The sequence below is a fragment of the Alosa pseudoharengus genome, unplaced genomic scaffold (assembly GCF_046254945.1).
Source record: "Alosa pseudoharengus isolate Yale_2024_CS ecotype anadromous, Long Island Sound unplaced genomic scaffold, YU_APseudo_1.1 YU_APseudo_1.1_scf_10, whole genome shotgun sequence".
Lineage (NCBI taxonomy): Eukaryota > Metazoa > Chordata > Actinopteri > Clupeiformes > Clupeidae > Alosa > Alosa pseudoharengus.
The window spans coordinates 18233709-18253631 of record NW_027468565.1 but is presented as its reverse complement, the minus strand read 5'-3'; the positions used below and the strand labels follow the sequence as shown (position 1 = coordinate 18253631).

At 45.3% G+C, this 19923-nt stretch overlaps 1 protein-coding gene across 4 annotated transcripts in view; it reads left to right on the top strand.

Annotated features, from left to right (window-relative positions):
• The window catches only part of pias1b (protein inhibitor of activated STAT, 1b), a 34196-nt gene that overhangs the window by 5891 nt on the left and 8382 nt on the right, over nucleotides 1-19923 (top strand). For all 4 annotated transcript variants that reach the window (XM_076266403.1, XM_076266394.1, XM_076266423.1 and 1 more), the window contains exons 2-9: nucleotides 7988-8465; nucleotides 12528-12612; nucleotides 13337-13384; nucleotides 13895-13985; nucleotides 14405-14539; nucleotides 15609-15714; nucleotides 19139-19212; nucleotides 19445-19605. In XM_076266403.1, the coding sequence (XP_076122518.1) occupies nucleotides 7991-8465; nucleotides 12528-12612; nucleotides 13337-13384; nucleotides 13895-13985; nucleotides 14405-14539; nucleotides 15609-15714; nucleotides 19139-19212; nucleotides 19445-19605 (1175 nt within the window). In that variant the 5' untranslated portion in view covers nucleotides 7988-7990. The remainder of the gene's footprint in view (nucleotides 1-7987; nucleotides 8466-12527; nucleotides 12613-13336; nucleotides 13385-13894; nucleotides 13986-14404; nucleotides 14540-15608; nucleotides 15715-19138; nucleotides 19213-19444; nucleotides 19606-19923) is intronic.

The following is a 19923-nucleotide window of genomic DNA, read 5'->3' as shown; positions in this document are numbered from 1 at the left end:
AATGCGTGACCAGAGGTTCATCAGTGATTGCAGAGCCACGTGGACTGCACAGATTGGAGTGACGGATGCTCATCGACCACCCAGACTTTATCAGACGTCAAATCGTCGGCTTGGTCTCCGCCACCCCCCCCTCATTAGAGCCTCCTTCATAATATTCTGTTTGAGACTATAACTTGTTGAAACACTTCCTTCACATATCTATCATTAGAGTTTATAACTTCCTGCCTGTTATTGACCTGATGCCTCCACCAGTTACCAGTGAATTTCACTCCATCTGTGGGAGATGGAGTGTGTGTTGTTTGATTTTCCCTTCTGTTTTTCTGTGCGTGTGTGTGTGTGTGCGTGTGTGTGTGTGTGTGTGTGTGTGTGTGTGTGTGTGTGTGTGTGTGTGAACGTGTGAGTGTCTGTGATGTGTGTGGGTGCACGTGTGTTGCACAGTATTTGTGTCACTTGTGTGTTTTTCTCATCTGCCGTCAGTCCATGCTTGAGCCACCAACATGGGAGGTCTGTGCCTCACACAGTATGTAATTACCTTTCACTATAAACATTTGGCCAGACAGGAGGTACCGGTACTCTGCACAGCCTAGCCTAGCCTGGCCCAACACTGTGTGTGTGTGTGTGTGTGTGTGTGTGTGTGTGTGTGTGTGTGTGTGTGTGTGTGTGTGTGTGTGTGTGTGTGTGTGTGTGTGTGTGTGTGTGGGGCAAGCACAGCGCCAAACTGCTGAAATAAAATCATTCCAATAGAATAGTCCTTTTCCTTCTCCACAGCCCTACTCCTATCTGCAGTGTGTGTACAGGACCATTCAGAATGAGCTGAGAACCCCCCACCCTCTTTTTGACCCTTCATATCAGCAGTGTGTTTGTTTCTGCTCGTACACACATGCACACGCGCGCACACCCACAAGTAGCTCAACACCTCAACACTCCTCTGTCTGCATGGAGCGGGTCGAGTTTGCTCCGTGCCAGCTTGCTGCCATTGACACTGCAGGCAGCGTTCTGGACAAGAGGCGCTGTTATTGTGAGGCCCTCTTGGTCAGACCCAGGCTTCGGGGCGCTCCAGGAGGGGAGAGGAGAGGTGAGGAGGGGAGAGGAGAGGAGGGGAGTGGAAAAGGGGTGGCCCTCTGCCACCAAACCCAAAACAAGAAGCTGATGATGCGGAAATAAAGGAGTGGGTGAGACAAGCATGAGGAAGAGACAGATTAGTGTGTGCTCTGTGTGTGGCTAGGTGCTGTGCTGTGCAGTTGATAACGATGTAACTATACAAAACAAAGTAAATTGGGAGAAGGGGAGAGGGGATGGTTTGGGAAAGGTGGGGTGGTGTAATTGGAGTTCTGCGTGGAGTGTGTCGGGGAGAGAGAGGAGATGTCCATCTCATTACACACCTCGTTAAGCTCAGCATTCAAACACACAGAGCACAAATGGTACTAACTTGTCATCTGAGAGGGCTGTGTTTGATTGACACACACGTCCTGAAGACCGTGTGGCAGTTTGGCTTTCATTTCATAAATGTGTTGAAGAGATTAGATTGTGGAGTTGGTTGATCCAAACTTTGTTGTCTCCCATCTTTCCACTTTTTTGTTTCTCGTCATCCTTATGTCCTCTCTCTCTCGCTCTCTCTCTCTCTCTCTCTCTCTCATCTCTGGCTTGCTTCCCCCTTTCTCGCACTTTCAATTTTAAAGTGTTTTATTTGCATGATAATGATGCACTTATCCAACGCAGTCATTAGACACAAGATAAGAAATAGATATCACATAGGCATCAATAGACATATCAATCAAAAACCTTCAGCTCCTTTTAGCACACCTCTGATTTCAGCTCACCTGATCCAGGTAGGGAAATCTGGGACCCGTCCCCTCATTGCCCCCTTTACCTGTCCTGTATCCCGTATCCTTCTACTTCTGCCAATGCTCCCTCAGTTCAAATTAAGGTCACACATGGAAAGAGGCTCTGACTACCTGAGTGGAAAATGTGTGTGTGTATGGAGTTCAACACTGTTATGATGGTTGGCGTACTCACCACAACAGAAGAGGTTAAGTGTGTGTGTGTGTTAGAGAGACTAGTGAGTTGGCCATTTTCCAGGAGAAAGCAGGAACGAGCCCAGGTAAAAGAATATGAAAGCAAGAGAAACATGAGTTTGGTAGTGGTCCAAATGTGTTTGTGTGTGTGTGTGTGTGTGTGTGTGTGTCTGGAGGTATGTTTGCAAACGTGTGTGTTTGTACCTGGCCAGTCTGAGTTTGAAGTCATCTTTGTTTGTGTGTGTGTGTGTGTGTAGTGGGCTCGTCTGAGTTTGGTGCTCCATCAGGGGGAATAATGTGAGTCTCTTGTTTTCCCTGGAGCTGCACACTGCTTTTGTTTTTCAAAACTCCCTGGCCCAGACCTCTTTTAACACACACACACACACACACAGAGACTCTCTTTCTCTGTCTCTTTCCTGGTTGATCATTATGTCCTCCTCCCTCTTTCTATCTCACTCTCACTCATCATGCAGTATCCCACTCTCTTGCTCTTGTGCTCTTAATCTCTCTCTTTCTCTCTGTTCTTCTCCCTTGTGCGCTCTCTCTCTCTCTCTCTCATTCTTCTTTTCTCTCCTTCAGTGTTTTTAATCTCCTCAACTCTCTTTCTTTTCCTACTAACTTCCCTCTCTCGTTCCTCCTCTCTCATTCCTCTCTCTTTCCCACTCTTTTTATCCTCTCCTCTTGTTCCTCCTCTTTTATCCTCTTCTCCCCCGCCTGTCTGCCTGCGGACTAGAAGCTGTTTTCAAATGAAAACCAAATGACAGACACGGGTCAGCAGTACCATAAGCATTACGTGCCACCCATGCCACCTGCGCCACCTTCTCCTCTCCACCCACTCCTCCAGCTCCACCAGCTTTAGCGTAAGCCAGTCACGATATTAAAGACCTTATTTATTTTCCCTGTGCCCACCCTGTGCCACCAGACTGCTGGGCATGGCAGCGGGGGAACCTGGTGCAGGGGGAGCTGCAGTTTAACCTGGTGGAGTGTTCAGCACAGCTCATTAGTGCCATCTAACACCCTCATACATGGCACAGCCTAGTTATTACTATTATTCTGCCCTTTTCTTCTTCTAAACAACTGAGATGGTTTTTCAGCACCCAAGCTGAGGAAAAATGAGCCACGACCACCATGTGTGTGTTTACATCCCTACGTTCCTCTTTCCTACTCCTCTCTTCTCTCCTCTCCTCTCTTCTTTCCTCTCTCTCTCTTCCTTTCTTCTTGCCTCTCTCCCCTCCTCCCTCTGTGCCCCCTTGTGATTTGTTTTTTGTTCTTTTTAGCTGTGGGTGAGTCATCATGTCCGTGTAGGCCAGTACACGCACAGGTACAGACCAGCCAGCCAGCTCATCTGGACACACATACTGGCCTGTGCTCAAATAAATAAGTTCTTAGCACCACCTGCACTACACTCTCCACCTCCCTCCCAACCTCCCTCTCCAACATCCCTCCACGTCTTTCTCCACCTTCTTCTCTAATGTCCTTCTCCCAACTCGCCCTCCACCTCCATCTGTATCCTCTCCACCTCCATCTGTATCCTCTCCACCTCCATCTGTATCCTCTCCACTTCCCTCTCCACCTCCCTCTGTATCCTCTCCACCTCCATCTGTATCCTCTCCATCTGTATCTTCTCCACCTCCCTCTGTATGTGTCTCTCCACATTTCTCTCCACCTCCCTCTGTATCCTCTCTACCTCCCTCTGTATCCTCTCCATCTGTATCTTCTCCACCTCCCTCTGTATGTGTCTCTCCACATTTCTCTCCACCTCCCTCTGTATCCTCTCCACCTCCCTCTCCACCTCCCTCTGTATCCTCTCCATCTGTATCTTCTCCACCTCCCTCTGTATGTCTCTCTCCACATTTCTCTCCACCTCCCTCTGTATCCTCTCCACGTTTCTCTCCACCTCCCTCTCCTCCGCATCACTTCCTTCTCCAGCTCTGTCAGATGAAGGCAGTACAGTTGGGGGGGTCTTGTATCGGTTGCCGTCGGTGGGGGGGTGTGGGTGTTGGCGTCTTGTTTGTGCGGTACACTACAGACTCTGTATATTTAACAATTATTTATTAAACACTACATTATAAATAAATAACCAGCTTGTCAAAATAACAGTTAACAAAGAACAAAGTGACAACACCAAACAAACTATACAACAGTATTTGTGTAATTTGTGCAATTTTAACAAAGACTATTACAAACTGTAGAACAAGTGCAAAAGAAAGTGCAAAACAACAAAATGTGCAAATGTGATCAGTCACTACTTATGGCAGAGCTAACAACTAGCATTGTTACAAGCCATCCTCCTTGGCTTTAAAAAGATAATTTCAAGGGCCCTTTGGTAATTGCACTGTTTTACTATTGGACCATTAATGCTTATCTTCATGCAGGCTGTCAGACTGTTGACCTGCAGCCTGTTCCGCAAGTCTGTCCCGATCTATACACCGAGAGTGAATGAAGTTTAGATCATTTTATAGTTTTGTAGCCCTGGCTGCCGCTAGGGGCGCGTCTAGATTTCTAGGCTAATAGTTTTGTGTAATATGGATGGAATTTGAGCGCGGACCGCTTTTTAATTTAGAGGCCGGAGTGGCCGCTCTGTTCCGCTCCCATACCGCTCACACCACGAGTCTGAGGCATGCCCAACTGTCTTCCTAATAAAACCAAGACCGTTAAATTTCAAAGATATTGGCCATATAGCCTAAGTTAGTTGATGGGGATGGAGTTAGCTAAATAATTTAGAAAGCATACGCGTAGGCACGGATGGGCCTGGACGGGCCTAGGCCCGTCTATTGTCAGTCGTCAACACTGTGCTGAGAGCAGGTGGCTGTTTACTCGGCCGCTTCTCCGGTCAAATTCGCGTCAGGTCAATTTAGCTCCCCGTTCCCAAAGAACTAACAGCAATGGCAATATATTTCACTCAGAACATTTATTTTAAAAGACTGCAACACTGATAGTGCAACAACAAACAAGCTTGGCAACGTTAACTAAAGGGATCAGTCGGGATTGATTGACAAAAGAACGAAAATGAAAAATCACGCAGTCGGCTAAACATTTTAAACTTGCGCCAAACGGATGAACCCAGCATCGGTGCGTCGCTTCATAAATTGAAGCAACAACTTGATCATTGGACAACCCTACCACTAAACATTTCCATAGGCCTGCAACGTGTATGACATAACAAGTTTAATATGAACGCATTTCATCACACCTGACAATTAAACGGAGCTGCTGTTCCCGATTTGACTGATTCTTGAGAACGAGGAGCGAGATATTTGCACCGCTCAGCTCCGCTCACTAGCTCTGATTCGGAGGCATATCACATATGTAAAGATTATAAAATCTGATTATTTTTCGATTCATGACACGTTTCTTCTTATTTTTTAATGCGTTCTGCGGAGAAGGGAGATTGGCGTTGGTCACGGTTTGGAATGAAAGGGTCCGTGTAACGCTTTGCAGTGCTTTGTTCTATTTGCTCCATCCATCTGATCCAAATAAAAAATGTGTTCAATAATCCAATTCTCAATTTTTTTTAACTGGTCAGCAAATAGATAATTGCTGCTATTTTCTAAATGTGTCATTAGTCAAGATAAAGAAAAAGACAGAAACTGGATTGGAAACAAAAGTAAAATTCAGTTAATATTGGATTTTTGCCCTTTTTACCGTTTTTGTTGGGGTGAACCACAAGCGTAGGGGGTTGCCCTGATACATATTGGCGCGCGGTGTTGGTGATCACATTTTATCAGCGGATGTAGAGATGGAGGCCTATCAAACACAGTTCAGCTTGCATCAAGGTGCCAAGCAATTGATAATGTCAGTTCGAGATCAGAACTTCAGATGCAGAGGGAGACATTGCTGCATCCTGATACCTATGAGTACGTGTGTAGAATGTTCATGTTCTGGGAGGCTTTGGAGACCTACATGATCCAATGGACTTGAGCCGTAGCCTATAGCAATGTAGGCTATTTGCTGTTGAAATTAATAAATAGATAAACTGATAAATTAGGCATATACTCACTGTTGTGTCTTCGTTTAGCCTAATGAAACATAGTCTAGCGTAAAGTGTTAAATAAGCAAAAATGTCCCATGTCAAACAGTGCTTGGGGTAGCCTCTATAGCCTAGACTGACGTCGATGGCAAAGAATTCTGCTTTGGGGAATTATTTGCTATGGTATGGCATGGCCATGGTATTCAAATATACTGTAGATATGTTCAACATAGGCTGAAAGTTATGTTTAACGTGCCATCTCCCAAAAATCGGCGAAGTTTTAGTTATTAATCACTAAAGTAATGAGTCAAAATCACGCACAACTTAGGCGGCGCTCTCTTCCACCATCTAGCCTGGCCCAGCTAGATGGTGTTCTCCCCCAGGTGCTCGTGGTTCAGTCCAACCAAAAGCTCAAAAAAGGAAAATTAGAAAATTGACGCATCATTTCAATTTTTAACTTCTGAACAGAAAACCGTAACTGTGCTTAATTGAAAATCAAAATATGCAACAATAACCCATTTACTGTGCCGTCCTAAAGAATGGATAACGGATTTTTAAGCCTATTTTTATATTTTTTCATGTGAATTCTGCAAATAGAACATAGCACTGCAAAGCGTTACACGGACCTGAAAGGGAGAAAACAGGACAAAGTTTTTTTTTTTTTTTTGACGACGTAGTTAAGGCGGCAGGCTTGTTTTGCCAAGGCGGCCGCCTTGACTGCAAAGTGCTGCGGGAAACCCTGCTAAGCTTGTCTGAGGGATCTTATCCTGAAGGGGGAAAAGTTCCAACTGTCTCTCTTAAAAAGTGTTTATTGGCAAGCCCACTTGTTCACCTAAGTTCAGAATTTCGTCTCTATGGAGACGTACCAGTGAAGATAACGCAGAAGTGTTCAAACCAAACCCTGTCAAGCTGTGGTCTGTAGTGGCCTGCGTGTTTTTGTTTGGGTTTGTGTGTATGTGCACAAACTGACAAACCCCAGAACCCTCTCGTTCATACTCCCATGGGAATGGTTCGCACATAAATCACCCGTTAAGTACACCCTTTTGTAAAATGAAGACGTTTGGTTGGCGCTGACTAACCAGTCATCATTGCACCCTCCCAGGGCTGTACTTAGCCACAGCCACAGTCACCAGCGCACGCCTTTCTGTTGTCTTGTTTCAGTTTGTCTCATTGGGTCGCGTTCCGCTACTGAGCCTGCATGCGTATGTGACTCAATGTCTGCAGAGGCGCACAGACTGTGGGAGAACACTAGCAGACGACGAGCTTATCTCGCTTACGCTTTCTCTCTTGCGTTTTCCCTCCCTTTTTATCTAAGTCAAAGTCACACAAGCTTTAATGGCATGGTTGTTCAGTGGGTCGCCACAGCAATGCATTGAACATACAGTAGGCTACAACAAAATATAAAACGTCCAAATTGGTCATAGCGTACTTTAAGTAATAAAAACATTATAATGATAATATTTATAATAAGAAAAATAATATATAGTCTCTCTCTCTCTATCTCTATCTTTCTATCTCTCTCTCTGTCTCTCTGTGTTTATGGAATAAGTGACGGGGTAAATGATTGTGATTGTGCGTCATCCTTATGGAAAAAGATTCTGTAGGAGGGTAATGAGTCTGTAATGAGCCTAGTGTGTGTGTGTGTGTGTGTACAGGCTGTGTTTGTAGTGTACACATGCTCTTGAGATGTTTGCCATGTCATGTTTTATCATGATTTGGCATGAAGTGGCATGATGACGACGTTTAAAACAGAAATGGTCTTGTAAGGGGGAAAAACAATATTGATATATTACTATAACATTTACAGCTACATTTAGCAGATCATTGATATATTAATATAACATTTACACATTTCTGCATTTAGCAGATCATTGATATGTTAATATAACATTTACACATATATACATTTAGCAGATCATTGATATATTAATTAACATTTACTCATATCTACATTTAGCAGATGATGCATTTCAATCTCTACTGTCTTTTTTTGCTCCAACAGCAAATGGTAATGAGCTTGCGCGTCTCGGAGCTGCAGGTGCTTCTGGGATACGCGGGGCGGAACAAGCACGGCCGCAAGCACGAGCTGCTGACCAAGGCTCTGCACCTGTTGAAGGCCGGCGTGAGCCCTGCCATCCAGCTCAAGATCAAGGAGCTGTACCGCCGTCGCTTCCCCTCAAAGCTGGTGTCGCCCGTGGACCTGGCACTGCCCGCCGTCCACCTAGCGCCCCCCAGCGTCACGGCGGCGCCCAGCCCGGCGGCAGCGCCCGGCTCCCTGCACCCCGGCCTGGCACAGCTGGCCTTCGACGGGCACGGCGCCCCCTCGCCCCTGCTGCCCGTCTCCCTGCTGGGCACCAAGCACGAGCTGGGCGGCCTGCCCCACCTGCCCCCCGCCATGCACCCGCTGCACCCCGACGTCAAGATGCAGAGGCTGCCCTTCTACGACCTGCTGGACGAGCTCATCAAACCCACCAGCCTGGGTGAGTCTGCAGCCCAGAGCAGGACCCTCGTGCCAAGTGATGATTTAGCTTTAGTGTTAAAGTGTCCAGTGCTATTGAACGTGTGTCTGCATTGCAGTCACAGGCAGAGCTCATATGTGTTGTATGTTAATCTCACACTTTTCTGAGTGCAAGATGAAGTACATCTTGTCTGTGATTGTCGAGCTCTGGTTTGCATGTGAAGACAACATTTAAGACAGTAAGTTTCCCAGTTGACATACAGTAGGACAGGACCATGAAGACTGCTTTATCATTTGAGCTTAATTGTGTCATGTTAAAGGTGCTGGGGAAGAAGACAGACCTCCACACCTGTCACTGGCATAGTTTCGAGTGAAATATAAACTCATAGGCGTAATAGGTGCAAACTAATAAAACTAATAAAACAGCTGTAAGATAAAAGCTCAATTATGGAATGGTTTCTTTAAGCTTGCAAAAGTTGTTGCTCACTTATGTTCAGTTTCTGCAGCAGAAGTGACACGCCTGTTCTGCCACCCCTGGTGTGTGTTAATTTGATTTAAAGAGGTTTGATGAGGTCAGTAGGAGTAAGTCAACACTGTAGAAGTCCATAGAGACAAACGGAGAGGGCTGAAGTTTGTGTGAAATTTGATGCCATCGGTAAGGAGGCCTGTGTGTTTTGAGCCTACACACGGTATGGTGAGACCGGTATCTTTACACCTACGCACGCACACAAACACACGCGTACACACACACACACAACTACACACAAACGTTTCCAATAATATGCATCTGACGCAGGTTTCTGGCTAGCTTCTATAGAATGACCTCCCCCACATTTTCTCCCTCCCTCCCCTCACTCACTCACTCTCTCTTTTTTTCTCTCTTTCTGTCTCTGGTGCTCTCTCTTCTCTTCTGTTCTCTTTTCTTTTCTTTTCTTCTCTTCTCTTTCTTGTGTTTCCCCCCTCCTTCCTCTCCCTCTCTTGCTTATTCTCTGTGCCGGAGTGAGAGGGCACTCGGAGTGGCGGAGTTCATCTAGTACTCTCTTTTGTTTTGTCTCTCTCTCTCTCTCTCTTCTCTCATTCTCATTTCCTTCTTTCTCTTTTCCTTGCTCCCTTTCTTTTTAGAGAGGAGGAAAACATCTTAGCACTTTCAATTTTCCTCTCTCTCTCTTTCTGTCCCTCTTCCTTTCTTGAGGAGGAGTGCGTGTACGTTGGGTGTGGCACTGTTGATTTACCTCCTCTTTCCCTCATTCCAATCCTCACTCACCCCCACCTTGTCTTCCTCATCCCCCTCTTTTCTGGACGAGTGTGTCTGGACTGATGCTGTTAATTTCACCTCCCGCTCTACTCTCTTCATCCCTTATTCATTTTCATCATCTTCCTCTTCCTTCTCTCGTTCTTTCTCTGTCCCTCTCTCTCTTGCTCTCTCCCCTTCTGTCTTTACTAGGGAGGACGAGTGTCTGGAGTGGTACTGTTAATATCACCTCCCTCACTTGTTCTTCCTTGTTCATCTCTCTCTCCCACTCTCTTTCTCTCTTTCTTTCCCTCTCTCTCTCACTCTCTCTCTCACTCTCTCCCCTTCTGTCTTTACTAGAAAGGGGGGAGTGGCACTCTAAATTTCAGTTCCCTCACTCTCACTCGTTTCTCTCACTTCCTCTCTTGTTTTCTTCCTCTCCCTCTGTCTCTTTCTCTCTCTCTATCCTTCCCTCTCCCTCTCTCTCTTCTTGAGGACATGGGAACTGTCTGGAGTGGCACTGTTAATATCACCTCTCTCACTCGTTCTTCCATGTTCATCTCTCTCTCTCTCCCTTGTTCTCTCTCCCTTGTTCTCTCTCTCTCTGTGCCTCCTCCTTTCTTGAGGAGGAGTGCGTGTACGTTGGGTGTGACTGTTAATTTACCAACTCTTTCTTTTTTCTCTCTCATCCTCTCTCTATCCCTCATTCCTCACTCACCCCCAACTTTGTCTTCTTCATCCCCCTCTTTTCTAGAGGAGTGTGTCTGATGCTCTTAATTTCACCTCCCGCACTACTCTCTTCATCCCTTATTCATCTTCACCTTCATCATATCTTTCTCTCTTCCTTCTCTCACTCTTTCTCTGTCCCTCTCTCTCTTGCTCTCTCCCCTTCTTTCTTTACTAGGGAGGACGAGTGTATGGAATGGTACTCGCTCTTCCTTGTTCGTCTCTCTCTCTCCCTCTCTCTCTCTTTCTCTCTCTCCCTCTCTCTTCTTGTGGAGGAGTAGTGTCTGGAGTGGCGCTGTTAATTTCCCTTCTTCCCTCTCCATCACCTCCTCCGTGTCTGCAGTCTCTTCTGAGCTTTAATTATCTTAAGGGCTTCTCAGAACGTTCTGGAAAAAAGGACAGAAAAAGACAAGGAAGTTCATTTCAGTGCATTTTTACTTTCAGTCAGTCCTTCTCTACTGTCTGTGTTGTCATGTATGGGTTTGTTTATGTGTTTTGTCAAGGAGGAGTTGCTTAACATCCTGTTTTATTACCTTGGAAGTATTGCCACACTCACACACACTCACTCCCTTATAGTATGTGCTGACACATGTAGTTTGGCCTTTCCTTCAGCGTAGGTTTCGGTTCATGCACAGCCCTGCTTTAGAAGCTATCAGTAGAACTGTGGTGATCTATCGGTCACTTTAGGTATGGATTAGCCTGTCTTTCATGGCTGCCCAAGACTTGTTACAGAGGAACTTAAGCCTAGACATTACGAAGCCCAGTGGAAACAAAAGGGTGTGCAAGACTGACGTAGTGTGGACGAGACAAGCCACTTGGCGACCCCCCCCCCCCACCCCACCCCGCCAGTGTGTGTTTACTCCTGTAGTGAGCCATCAGACATTAGCCATTCAATTATACATCAAACAGCCCTTTTCCTCCAGGTTTGATCTCACGGCTGCATGGGCGGCTAGACGGAGAGATAAAAGAGTGAGATGGGATCACTATCTGAGATGACTGAGTTGACCGCTGGCTCTGACCACCTCACATTTATAATGTCATTCATAAAGTCAGCCGATAACCTTGCTGATCCAGGCTCTCAGGCTGCCCTCGAGGCCAGCAGTGGCCCAAATGTGGCCCAGATGGGGTCCAGACGCTCGGTGGCGTGTGGCTCCCTGGACGGCCGGGCCTCGGCTGGGCTAGGTGTGCTGCTGTGCTCCCCGGCGCAGTCTGCTCTTATCTCCTACAGCCGGCCACTGGGCTGGGCCAGGCTTAAGCAGGATTGGATTGTGCAACCGCCCAGGAGCTATTTTTAGAGCAGACGATTATTGAGAGGGGAAGAGAGACAGAACGAGAAAGAGAGAGAGAGAGAGTGAGTGGAGTGTGGGGTAGAGAGAGGGAGGACAGAGAGAGAGACTGAGAAAGAGAAGGAGAGAGAGACAGGTTTGGATGGGAAGAGAGAGCGGAGGAGTGGGGAAGGAGGGAGGGAGAGCTGAGAGAGAGACAGGTTGGGTTGGAGAGAGAGAGAGAGAGAGAGAGGGAGGAGGAGGAGGAAGGGGGAGTGGAGAGGGAAGCAGAGAGACAGGTTTTGATAAGAGACAGACAGACACTGAGAAATAGGAAGAGCAAGGCAGACAGCCAGAGAGAGTGTGGATCGTCCATCTTTAAGGGGATGTGTGCCTGCCTGCCTGGCGTTCAGCTTTCCACTGTACCCCACAGCTACAAGACAGCATACACACAAACAAAAGGCACTAAACATGGCTAACCATTACCCTACTGCCTTAAAACACAGCAAGGCAATGACCCACTGTGGACTGGGCTGCAGGTCACACAAGGTAGACTTCTTGTGCATTGTCCTCCTCACATAAACATATGTTTAGATTGTAGCCAGCTCTTGCAGGTTTTCTGTCTGTGATTATAGATGTTGGTAACAGCCTTGAACTTTGATGACCACTAAATTGAAATCGAGCTGTTTTCAAATGACTTGTCTTTCTTTCTTTCTTTCTTTCTTTCTTTCTTTCTATTTTTCTTTTTCTTTCTTTCTTTCTTTCTTTCTTTCTTTCTTTCTATTTTTCTTTTTCTTTCTTTGTTTCTTTGTTTCTTTCTTTTTTCTTTCTTTCCCACCCTTCTTCTCTGCTGCCTGTGTAGCCACAGACAGCAACCAGCGTTTTCAGGAGACGTGCTTCGCCTTCGCTCTGACTCCACAGCAAGTCCAACAGATCAGCAGCTCAATGTGAGTACAACACACACTCTGTGTGTGTGTGTGTGTGTCTGCATGTCTTTTTATGCGTGCATGTGTGTGTGTGTGTGTGTGTGTGTGTGTGTGTGTGTGTGTGTGTGTGTGTGTGTGTGTGTGTCTGTGTGTCTGTTTGCCCCTGTGTTTGCACCTTTGTGTATGCATGCATGTGTGTGTTTGTGTGTGTAAGGGTACACTGGCTGCCCCCCCCTCCCCTCACCCCACACTGGTGTTAATGTATCACCTGACCTTTCCATAGCGTCATGGGTATGTAAGCCCCCCCCCCCTCTCCTTATAAACACCTTGTGGGGGCTTAACAGCAGAGCTGTGCTCCTGTGCTGATGGAGCAGATGAGTACCGATCTCCTCCTCCTGCACTGTTATGTGAGGGACTGAGTACAGATCTCCTCCTCCTGCGCTGTTATGTGAGGGACTGAGTACAGATCTCCTCCAGCCTTCTCCTCCTCCTGCACTGTTATGTGAGGGACTGAAGGAGAAGACGCTGCACTGGAGAAAAGCTGCCCAGTTTCTCAGGCACACTCTGCAGTGGCTTTAAAAACATGCTTAATTAATGTGTGACTGCGCTTGCAAGAATGAAACCTGACTCTCTTCTCTGCTTCCCTCGCTTTCTCTCTCTCTTCCTCTCTCTCCCTTCCTCTCTCTCTCTCTCTCTCTCTCTCTCCCTTCCTCTCTCTTTTTCTCTGTCACCCCCCCCTCCATAGGGACATCTCGGGGTCCAAGTGTGACTTCTCAGTTCAGGTTCAGTTAAGGTAAGATCCTCTCAATGACAAGTTTGACTGATCCCTTAGCAAGTTTGACAGACCTTCACACTCACACACACACACACTCAGAAGAAAAGTAAGCAAGGTTAGTTTACGTAAAGCCCTTAAAACTCCTTCCATGTCTTTGTAGTTACTACTGTGTAGCCTGCAGAGTGTCTCCACCATGTGGACGCCATTCAGATCCCTCCAGTAGATGTCTAGATGAGCCCCTATTGGAAGGCTGAATGTGAAGATGTGTTCTGGGCTGTTAAAGTGGCCTTAGCCATAACAACTGAACTACAAGATTAAGGTCTTTCTGTCGCTAACTGTATCTGATGTGGTACTGAGTCATGGCAGAGTAGACCGGTGAAATGAGCTTTCAGAAAGCATCAGAAAACACAAGGCTGTGTTTTTTTATTTGTAAAAAAGTGTTTTGAAAGCCTCGGTTCTTCACTTGCAAAGCTCTCTCTCTCTCCCTTCCTCCTTCCCTGTCCCCATACGTCTCACTTCGCGCTGTAGGTTTTGTCTGTCAGAGACGAGTTGCCCTCAGGAAGATCACTTCCCTCCCAACCTCTGCGTCAAAGTGAACGGCAAGCCATGCAACCTTCCGGTATGTTCCTTCCTGTCAAACTCCAGTAACTCACCCGGTCAGCTCAAGTCTTATTGAGTTTGTTGCCTTAGTTAGTAAACCACCTGTAGGTAAACACACTGACCTCGACTAATAGGTTGAGTCGTATCAGGTCGGTCAGAACCACGGCAGCTCTGACCTCAGTGTTTTTCATGTTATTGAGAATCTTATTTGTCAAGGGCTGCCCCCTGCTGGCCAGAGTGGTTCAGTGTCATTGCTATTGATACCGTGCCTTTGAGATTATGTTGGAATGAGTCATGTGTATATATGATATATATATATATATATATATATATATATATATATATATATATATATATATATATATATATACACACTCACACTAGTTATATACTTGTACTTGTTCTGAAGTATGCAATGACAGTGTGTTTACCCCCCAGGGCTACCTTCCCCCCACCAAAAACGGCGTGGAACCGAAGCGGCCGAGCCGGCCGATCAACATCACCTCACTGGTGCGCCTCTCCACCACAGTCCCCAACACCATCATCGTGTCCTGGACGTCAGAGATCGGACGGGTAAATATGGAGTAGCGCCGCCTTGCGTACCCTGGACTGGACAATGCACATGTGGTTGAGGGGAGAGGGAAGAGCTTTGGGTTACTCTTTAGTGCTGAAATATTCACTGTTTCAAGTTTTCACTCAGAAGTGTGTGTGTGTGTGTGTGTGTTCGATATCTCTGTGGGTGAAGTCACCTTTCACTTTAATAATCCCTGTGTAGAAATATAACTTTTTCATTTAATTTCCTTGCACATTTCCTATACATACGTGTGACATTAATAGAGCCATAGCATAAGCAATACTGCAGGAATACTGTTCTATGACTTAAAGGATGCATGTATGGTTTTATAAACTTTAATATTACTGCCGTTATTATGAGATTTTCAAGGCCTGTACACATCTTGACCAGACCAGACCAGCAGTTAAGGAGTGGGGTGCGGGAGGAGACAGTAGACACTAGGCCTGTCATATGATGGCCAAGAGAGAGAGGAGGATGCCAGCTGGTGAGGATAAGAGCAAGGCCAAGTAACAGGTAGACATTGTATGCTATGAAGTAAACAAGATAAGAAAGCCCTGCTTACACCCAACTGGATAGAACCAGACAGACCCAGAACTAGACAGTTTTGCATATATTTATGCATGATGGGAAGATGGTTTCCACCAATATTCGTAACCCTGGTAGACGCTGATTGGACAAAAGGTGTCTTTCGAGAATGGCGTGAGGAGAGGGCACTTCTCTAAGGCTAAGGGGTATAAAAGATAGGCCGCAGCCATCTTTAAGTCAGATCTCATCGGGGGGCGCCAGCTGATGACATCTCACCTCACCCTATTGCTTGACGACTGGTCTGGATCGTTTAGGCTGGACTATCACAGCAATGCGGTGAATAAAGATCAACAGTCTTCAGAGATCTCCTGTCTGCATTGTCTCCTTCGGACGCCTTGTTCCAGAGTGCTAATTAGTAAATAGTTGTGATTGTGTGAATAAGTGATTCATTGCTAATTGGATTCGAGAAGTGGACCAGTTTTCCTCGACAGTACTTTTACCCTTACGTGTGTGTGTGTGTGTGTGTGTTTGGGTGTATTCCAGAGTTACTCCATGGCGGTGTATCTTGTGCGACAGCAGTCATCTTCAGTTTTGCTCCAGAGACTGCGCTCCAAAGGCATCCGAAACCCAGACCACTCCAGAGCGCTCAGTGAGTGACCCCAGCCCCTCTTTATTAGCTTTCCATGTGTGCTGTGCTGTGCTGTGCTGAGTGTGGTCCTTGAGAGTGTGCTGAGCTGTGCTGAGTGTGGTCCTTGAGGCTGTGCTGTGCTGAGCTGTGCTGAGTGTGGTCCTTGAGAGTAATATAGATGTCATCTACTCTGACTGTTATTGCAGAAGAGGCAGTGTGTGCACATGTCAGAGAGACTGTGCTGCAGTACATAAGGGAACAGGGGCCTCATTATGGAAAAATATCCTAACTGCTTGTCCTACCTTAACTTAAGTTTCAAAGATAGGAAAAGTCCTGTCTTAGAGGCATTTCTATTACAGAGCCAGTGCCTAAACTCATGGCTGTGTCCCATCATATTTCAGACCTCCTATCTTATCTTAACTTAAAGGAGAATTCCGGTGTGATTTTGACCTAAAGTGTTTTGAAACATGATACCGAGTGTGAACGTATGTCTCATAGCCCATCTCGGCTTGTCCCCTGCACTCCGAAATCTGGCGCTAGTTAGCCGATGCTACCAACAAGGCGGTCAATGGTGGTGCCTCGGCATCGGCATAGCCATGCAAATAAATCACTGTTTTACACCATTTACCAGGCTCAATGTATCTCCACACTTCAGTGGTAGACTTCCGAGGGCCCTGACATTTAAAACGAGACATTGAGAACTTTGAAAAAGCACTGGTAGTTTACTTACAAGACGATTTATACAGACAGTATCTTCTCGAAGTTTAGCGTTTGCAGCCATCTTGAATTTAGTCACGATAAGTCGAGCGACGAGTAAGAATGAACAGGTATGATAAGGGATCAGATTCCAAAAATAATTCTGTGGAAATGCATGGATTCCAGTTGCTGCTACTGGAAGAAACTGTAATCCATGCATTTCCACAGAATTATTTTTGGAATCTGATTGTTTGTGTGCAGGGGACAAGCCGAGATGGGCTATAAGACATACGTTCACACTCGGTATCATGTTTCAAAACACTTTAGGTCAAAATCACACTGGAATTCTCCTTTAATAAATCCTAACTGTAGCTGGCAATAAGATTTTAAAATCATTGATGTGTAGGATAAAAAGATAAAAAAAACAAAAATATTTTAATTCATAGATAAGATAGGATTTCACAGTTTGTGTAATGAAACCCCAGTTTCATAAGTACCATCAACCTAGTGCACTGTACAATCTTCCAAGATGTTTCTGCTGTAACATTTGTTAGTAGTCATTTTGCATTATATTTGATGGATAACATCATATATGTGAGACAGTTTATATGAGCTATCTATATTGGAGACAACTAAGTCCCCCAACCATATCTCCCTATTTTTGTTTTTGGTCCTTTTTGCCCAAATTGTCCTCGCTGCCATGTGAAACATATGGACAACCCTTGTCTTTTTTTTACAAATACAGTTCAATAATGCAGTGTTTCTCAAACTTTTTCAGACAAAGGACCACTTAACCAATAAAAAAGAAACGCACGGACCACCTAGCTAAAAAAAAAAAAAAGATCAGACCTACTTCAACAGTATATTAGCCTACACAATAGCCTACTCACTGAACCACCTTGCTTATTGTCTTTGCACTTTGCTTATTGTGTCAGAGGATTCCTATGATTTAAATTGGGATATCTTACATAGGCAGTGTTGCAGAACTGTATGGATTTAGCCACATACAAGTTGGTTCAATATTGCAAACAACTCATCTATATTATATTTTACCACGTCTGCTCGCGGACCACTTAGGATAGCTTGCGGACCACCAGTGGTCCCCGGACCACACTTTGAGAAACACTGCAATAATGCATAGTCTTGCACAGTGCGATGAGTCGAAAAAAGTTGAAAAGAACCTAACAAAAAAAAAAACACACTCTTAAAAGAGAATACATCTACAGATATAGGAATGGTCATCATTTCAGCATTACAAAAGAAACCTCTTCGGGAAAGTTCTGAAATGGTGAAGACGTCACAAACGCCATCTCTCCACTGCAGACGCGCTGAAGTTGTTCCACTGTAGCAAACAAGGCCATAAACACCTTAAAGGATGCACTGCAGAAACAAAAGCAGAAGATTAGCTAAAGCAAACACTCTGATCCAAACTCCGAGATAAGACTATAAGAACATCTTCATTATGATGGTACAAGTGCAAGAAGATTAAGTTTGCAGCCTCCATATACAATGCTACGAAGAACAAGAAATAGGATAAATAGCAAAATAAGATGTGCCCTGTTAGGGCAGAAAAGGAAAACAATAATGATTTAGCAGCTTCCCTGCTTGGACCCCTAATTAACAGTTCAGCCCTAAAAAGTGTCCAACTGTAGTAGTATATAATGCAACATTGAAGATGTGCAATGCAGCAACAAACAAATACAGCCTTGCATCTGTTTAGCTAATTTAGCTCTGAGGACGTCAGCCTTGCATCTGTTTAGCTTATTTAGCTCTGAGGACATCAGCCTTGCATCTGTTTAGCTTATTTAGCTCTGAGGACGTCAGGCTAGCATCTGTTTAGCTTATTTAGCTCTGAGGACGTCAGGCTTGGATCTGTTTAGCTAATTCAACTCTGAGGATGTCAGGCTTGCATCTTTTTAGCTAATTTAGCTCTGAGGAAGTCAGGCTTGCATCTGTTTAGCTAATTTAGCTCTGAGGACATCAGCCTTGCATCTGTTTAGCTTATTTAGCTCTGAGGACGTCAGGCTAGCATCTGTTTAGCTTATTTAGCTCTGAGGACGTCAGGCTTGGATCTGTTTAGCTAATTCAACTCTGAGGACGTCAAGCTTGCTCGCTGACTCTGCTGGCGGTTTAAGATCAAGGCGTCTAAAAGGTTGTGTTTCTGAAACAAAAGCAGCAGATAAGCAAGCGCACGCATTCTGATCCAAACCCAGAGATATGAAGCTGTTAGGCTTAGCCGCCTCGCTGCCTCCTTTGAAGCGAAGACAGAATAAAGGAGTGAGTCAAGTCTGTGCAGGCATGCGGGAGGACAGTGGTAGAGTTAAGGTCAACATGAACTTGAAGAGGTTCCCAGCCAGGCCGTGAGGGAGGCAGAGTCGAGAACAAGCCTTTCAAACGCCTACTGCAAAGTGCACAATGAAACAAACTTCCTCCTGCACTGAAAGACCTGTTCGAGACCTGTTAGATGTTATTTTTTTTATTTTATTTTTTTTTAAGATTTTAAAGATGCAGACACAAGTAAACACACACACATCACTGAGTGTGTGAAACCTGAGGCTTATGTCTCATCTTCTGGATCCAAGGTCATTAACTCCATTTCACTGACAGTACTGTGTTAGAATAGACTTCTCTAGACAGCACTGGTTAGAATAGACTTCTTCTACTTCAAAGTGTTACTCGTGTGTGTGTTTGTGTGTGTTTGACTGAGTGTTTGATCTCTTGTTTGACTGTTGTCTCCCTCTCCACTCAGTCAAAGAGAAGTTGACAGCTGACCCGGACAGTGAAATAGCCACCACCAGTCTGCGAGTGTCCTTACTGTGTCCGGTGAGTGCTGCCTATCACGCGTAGCTATGTGTCATCCTGAATATGATCATATATTTTATATATATATGGCCTCCTGTTTGTGTGTTGTGGTCTGTATATGAGTGTGTGTGTTGTGATCATGTTATCTGCAGCTGTCTGATTCCTGACCTTATTTACTCCTTATGTTGTATGCACATTGCACAATCATTGTGCGTTTGTGTGTGTGTGTGTGTGTGTGTGTGTGTGTGTCCAGCTGGGGAAGATGCGTCTGACCATTCCGTGCCGGGCGCTCACCTGCTCGCACCTGCAATGTTTCGACGCCACGCTCTACCTCCAGATGAACGAGAAGAAGCCCACATGGGTGTGTCCCGTCTGTGACAAGAAGGCCCCCTACGAGCACCTCATCATCGATGGGTAATATCTCTTTCTCTCTCTTTCTCTCTCTCTCTCTTTCTCTATAATTTTTTAGGCAAAGTCATGGAATATCAGGGAATTTTGTTGTAGCAGTTTAAACTTGCCAAAAATAATACATTAATACAAATTTTTCCACACAGAATTGGAGTATATCTGGTTATTAGCTTTAATGCTTGCTTGAGTAGCCCAAATTTGTTTATTCATTTCATTCAGATTCATTTGTTTATTGTTTACTCTAAGTAAAATATTCTTAAACGCTATGCGGCTGCACTGAAATCATTGGTCGGTATATTGTACAATTAATTAAGTCATGGAAAT